At 44.2% G+C, this 6,015-nt stretch overlaps 1 protein-coding gene across 1 annotated transcript in view; it reads left to right on the top strand.

Annotated features, from left to right (window-relative positions):
* The window catches only part of LOC149348308 (uncharacterized), a 22,595-nt gene extending 21,976 nt beyond the window's left edge, over positions 1-619 (top strand). Inside the window, exon 11 of the mRNA XM_089541725.1 lies at positions 278-619. Within this exon, the coding sequence (XP_089397851.1) occupies positions 278-493 (216 nt within the window). The 3' untranslated portion in view covers positions 494-619. The remainder of the gene's footprint in view (positions 1-277) is intronic.
* Positions 620-6,015: the final 5,396 nt, after the last annotated feature.

The raw sequence follows: 6,015 nt of genomic DNA, 5'->3' as shown, positions 1-6,015 counted from the left end.
ATACTCTGTCGCGTGGGCGAGTCTTTAGCCTTTTTGTCACCTTTCACATCGGAGCATTTGACGTTAAACTCCCATAAACCAAGCCAAACCATTCAATTTTCTTTTTGCTGTACCAAATATCTCGCACGGGCACATTTTAGAGGCCGGGAGTAATATGACATATATTAAAGAAACATTATACAATATCATGGAAATATTTTTTTGTTTAACCCCTAGTGTATCTTTCGCGGGAACTTATGTGTGAGTATTATGTTCCGTTTTCCCTATTGTGACGTAGTTATGCAAGCTCAAGACCAACCACACCAAGCTCAAGTACGGAATAGCCGTGTACGATTTGGACTACGAGGACTTCAATGGCTTGTGCGCGCTGCAGAAGCACTTTGAAGGCCCCTACAGCCGACTGCAAGCCCTGCGTAAGATAGTCGACTTCAGCAAGTCGTTTATCAGCCCCCAAGATCGGGAACGCTGCTTCAAACTTGATCCCAAGCACTGACTTTGCTTTCAACGAACCTTGTTTTGTGCGGTTCCAAACGGATGCAAGCGCCTTTTTAGGCGCGATTAACTTTATTCAAGAACATTCCGTTGTTGCTTCGGCATGTTTCTAGCGCTATTGCTAATTTTGTAACAGATGTCTTTGCTTATACTACGGCTAAGCTTTAGGTATCATAGAAAACTGCTCTTTATATAGATTTACTGTTAAAAGCGCTTTGCCAGTGTTGCTAGTGGCAGTACTGGTGTTTAGTTAATAACTTTCTTAATCTGTGGCCATAGTATGTCGTTTAAAACTCGTGGCGAGTGTTGCGGGCATTTGTGGTGGTATTGCAGATGTCTTTTCTTAATCTGCGGCTGAACTTTTTTATCATGGAAGCCATATATTACTGTTGTATTTTCAAAACTAATCTTCAGTACTGCAATTCATGAAGTGCTTCTGAGCGCCACAAATTTTGCCAGTGCGAAGAATAGCTGCATTTCATCATCAACATCATCATCATCATCATAAGCCTGCATTTAGGTTTTTTTAAATAGTTGCAATCAAGAATTATGTGCTTGAAATTTCTCCCTTTAGTTACTGATTTACTGATGTAGAATTTGCTCTTAAGGGCCCTGAACTTAGATTGAGGAAGCGATGCCTTTTGTCTTACGTTGTGCAGGAGTTCGCTCTTATTACCTTATTGCTGAAATACTCTTGTCTTGTCCTTTCTTGATTGTACCTTGTCGTGGCACTGTGTAAATAGTCAAACGATGCACCATTTAGTCCAACCCTTCATTTTACTGTAATTTTTCTGTTTCTTGACTGCGCTGATTGCTGACAAGGAGGAAACGAGACTACGACTGGACGTGGCGCAACTATTGCAATTAGAGATACAGTAAATATTGCATTTGTACATACGCGTAAATAAAGTACGCGCACAGCAATTGACTCCCGTTTCACCTGACTGGTGTAGGTGCTGTTTGACAAAGCTATTCTTCACGGCTTAACCTTCAAAAGGCAGTACTGTTCAAACACCAAATCCCGCCTGAATACATAGCCTTGCAGAAAGAAGTGCAAGTGTGAGGCAATGGGCCGTCACTCGCGGTGTAAAAACAAATGGGATCCATGCATCAATAGGGTGTGCCCATAGGCATAAGAGAAAGCGAACTTTCATGCAACATGATTGAAGTTCTCAGTACAACACCCTGGAAGTTTTGCTGCCGTCTTGGCCACTTTTATCAGCTCTAACTGCTGGTCGGGGCGTCTATAATCACAGGCTACTGCTGTGTTAGAAGTCTTGTGAAATCCAGTAATAACCTCCTAGCTCAAGTCTCAAAGCTGCGTTGAAAAATTATTGACATATTTCCTATGAGGTTGCCCAAATATGCTGTTCTGTATTGGACCTGATAGTAGCCATGTAGGCTATCGGTGCAAATAGTTTGTAAAAAGTTTTCTTGGATGAGAAAATAAAGTCTTTGATTGATTGACTGATTGGTTGATTGATTGAACCTGGCAGTGGCTTGGCTCGGCTATGCTAGGATATACGTAGCGAAAGCAGGCATGCGACACAGCTGGCGAAGCGAGCGGAGGCGTCGCAACGACGAGGCAAGCGGTGTGACGTCATACCAAACGGCGGCTCCACGGCGAGGCGCGCGGTGTGACGTCGTGCCAGATGGGGCGGCGTCCGCCAGCTGCGGTGGTTGCTAGGCAACGGCTCTAGGTCGGTTTCTGTGCTTCCTCGGAGCACCGCCACAGCGAAAACGCAAGTCCGTGGCCAATGTAGCTTTCGCTACAAAAAGAATGAATTCCTTCGTAATACCGGACGTGATGGTACATGGAACGCGCCCACACCATGGCCGAACTATTGTAAGAGCTTTAAAGTACAGCCTCCTTTCTTTACTGATTCGGTTGGAAAGAATCCTTCAAGGCGTTTTTTAAATCTAATTGTGAAATTCAATTTTTTTACATTTACTTACGTAATGTGCTTGATGTCCATGCGTTAATTATTGTTAGGTGACTTATGCACTTTTTTTTCTTTTATTTTAGTGCATTTAATTTGAATAATTGCTGTATGCTCGTCTATTGTTACACGTGTTTGTAATAGTGCTCTTGTAGCCTGGCAAGCAATGATACGATGGTCATGCCTCTTTGAATGCCTACTTGTAAGAAGTCTGGACCAACACCCTGGAGCCTGGAAATAAAGAACTGAAATGAACTGACTTCTTTGAGTGTTCTCGGTTCATATAAACAATGCGTAGAAAACAGGCAAATATTTCAATGAGGGTGAACCTATGCCAGCCAATTACTACTATAGCCTACACGTATTTGTTGTCGTTGTGCAGCTGAACGGCAATAAAAAAATGTTTGCGCATTTTTGTCAGTAAATGAATTACTCACATCATAGAATTTTTAGTACCCTTCAAGTCAGCTCTTTTGTAATTTGGCTTCGCGAACGCCTATGGTCATCTGGAATGAGGGTCCACCCAGCCATTTTATACATTAAACTTTTATGGCTCTCTCTCTCGCGAACGCCTGCGAAAAAGTACCTCAGCCGTTGGGATGCTTAGGCAATATTCTTGCCAAAAGGAACGTCATTTAAGTGTCAACAAAATGGTCCCAACTGCTTTCAACATGCTGGTGCGTGCTTTCTATAGAAAACTTTTGCAGTTTTGCATCAGATCTTACTTGGGTGACAGAGACTGACAGTACAGAGACGCATAGTTTTATTGGTCCACTTACTGCCATAACACGTGTCGTTGAGTGATGCTTGGTGTCGATGAGGTTGATGTTAGCCCTCAAGCTTCCCTTGTTTTAGTGGCATAAACAAGGATGATGATGATGATGTTCAGCCTGAGGACATCATCATCATCATCATCCTTGTTTATGCCACTACACCTTTTGCCAATCCCCCCATGTGGGTATGTCCTTTTAATTCGAGATGTTTCCCATTAGGCATAATGAAAAAGGGAAAGAAAGTTATAAGAAGGAGTGTAAGCAAGCCTCGCTTAAAAAGTGGCAAAAGTTCGCGATAAAGCGATTATCTTGAGTTCACTTGCGATAGTCGTCTGCAACGTCCCATCGCAGGCCTACCTTCCTTAGGAAGCGTCCTCTCACGGAGGCTGTAGCCGGGCAAGTCCACAGCAAGTGTTTTTCGTCACACTGGTCTGGCGCAGCACCACAACGGGGGCACTTGGAAACGTTTGCCACGCCACCGATGACGCACAGAAGGAGTCAGAGCCGCTCCTGCCCGAATCCGGCGCACAGATACCTCCTCCTCCCGAGTGAGACTCCGGGGGAGAGGGTTCGAACACGGAGGAATTAGAGCACGTGTTCGCTGACGCAAAGCGTTAAGAGGAAAAAGAAGAAGCTTCAGGCTAGCTGTACTACACGCTCCCAACAACAACAACGCGCTCTGTGTATTCAGCGAAGCAGACTCCATCCACTTCTCGGTGTAGCGTTGGTTCAAGAGCGCCCTAGCTACTACAGTTTTGTGGTTCATACCTCAAGTTAACTACGTGAGTAATTTGTTTTACAGGGTTCTTCACACTGTCAATCCGCAACAACGCTCCTCTGGTTTAACCTGCCATATAACACCACCATCATCATTTGTTGCTTTTTGGGGCGGTAGTTTATGCCGCAGCTTCTCGAGATGATGGCAACAAAGTGAACGAAATGTCTGCTATGGTTGGTGGTTTCGAATGCAGGATATTAAAAGAATTGCTTGGCATAGTAAGTGCCAAAATTCTCGTGAACGCATATTGATAATTAAGGAATAAACCTCTAACTTTTTTTTTCTCAAGCACAAACCTGTAAGGATGTTAGCACTTCTTTTAATTAAGGTAAGGTAACTGGCGCTCGGAAAACGCAAAGCAGGGCTAAGCACTTTATAACGCACGGCGCTGCTCGTCAAGCGAAGTTTGCGATACCCAGCGCTGGTAAAAGTAGGGGGGGGGGGGGGGATAAGGAGCTTTACATTGTAGACCGCAGTTTCCTCATGATGGAAATACGTGAGCGCAAACTAAACGAGGCCCACGCGGAACACGTCTTATTTTTCTATGTGCCTCGTTTAGTTTGCGCCCACGTATTTTCATCGTTAACGGCCTCCAACTAGCCAACCTTTCCATCTTATTGCATAGTTTCCTCCTTTTAATGCGATACTATTTTGGTTGCCGTTAACCAAAAAGTTCCGTTTTTTTTTTCTTGAAGAAATTCCCTGACTGGTCTACAGGGCCGTGGAGTCGTTAGCACCACCCTATTCAAAAATGTGTGGAACAGAACAATCGACTACCTTTTTTGTATTGCATTATCATATTGCAATATAGTAATCCTTTCCTACTTTGTACCACTCATGCCATGTCAGCAGTATTCTTGAAATAAATAAATAAATAAATAAATAAATAAATAAATAAATGGAACCTGCCTACTAACCTCCACTGATCCACCTTAAGTCAGCCAATAATCCAACTTAATCGAATTTCTGGAGTAGACCTACTTCCAAAATTCTTGGGGTTATCAATAACATAATCGCGACGCAGGTGTGCCAGTTAAGATTTTCTATCTGGTAGCCGTTTGTAGTGCTCCATGCTATTGGAGTACTTCGCTAAGCCCCCAAAAGCCACGAGGAAGGCGGCTTATCCTGACAATACATCTGCCACAAAGTTATCTGATCAGTCCGAGTACTGAATATGAAAATAAGATTGGTTTTAGCGCATGAGGTTCTTCGTTTTTCTGAGTTTCTTCCTACTATGCTGTGGGCACCACAATTCATGTCTTGCTTTGATGCTGCCATTTTTTTTATTGCGAAAGCAATACTACTTTCACTTTCAGCTCCTCGCGTGGCGAGGCCGCGGTAGCTACCAGTGCCCTTTAGCTTAACCTCTGCTATGACGTCATATCATCTGCCGCAAAAACCAGGGGTCCAACTTTGGATTGGGGATTGGATCGGATTGGGTTGTATAACCGATGCATCACCACAAGTCTAACCACAAGCACCACCACCAGCTACACTAGCAGCTGAATCATGGCGTAGGTACGGATATTGCTTTCGCAATTACCGGGCTTAACCAAGCTAAGCCACAGCCAATTTTCTTTTTGTCCTTTGCGTTTATCGCGTGGCAGTTGCCATGCATGCGGCATTTGAAGAGAATAAGGATGCTCGTATGTTAATGTCACTCCGTCCTGTGCTGCGTTCAAAAGTCTTGTTTAGGGCACCCAAGGGACGAGGTTTCAAATGAAGAGAGCAGATGCAATGTAAGCTTCTCGTATCTATGGCAGGTGTGAGAGCTTCCACGGAAGCGCTCTTTCTCGAGGCCAGTAGCTGCGGCATAAGGTAAATTTCTTCCCAGTTCATGTTCCCCTTAGCTCTGTGAGGGCAAGCGACTTGCGCATTGTGCGATGTTGTCCACCAACTTTTCTAGACCACTAGAAAGAGAGCAACCTTGGTCAACGGATATCCTTTGCGTTGCTTATAAACTCAAGAGAGCCTCCTTAGGCATGATAAGTAGGACACCGTATCCAGAGAAGCAAACGCAAGCTACAGCGCT

Source organism: Amblyomma mixtum, chromosome 4 (genome assembly GCF_055824585.1).
Source record: "Amblyomma mixtum isolate Tamu chromosome 4, ASM5582458v1, whole genome shotgun sequence".
Classification (NCBI taxonomy): Eukaryota; Metazoa; Arthropoda; class Arachnida; order Ixodida; family Ixodidae; genus Amblyomma; species Amblyomma mixtum.
The sequence above is the reverse complement of the archived record's forward strand: the minus strand, read 5'-3'. Positions and strand labels throughout refer to the sequence as shown.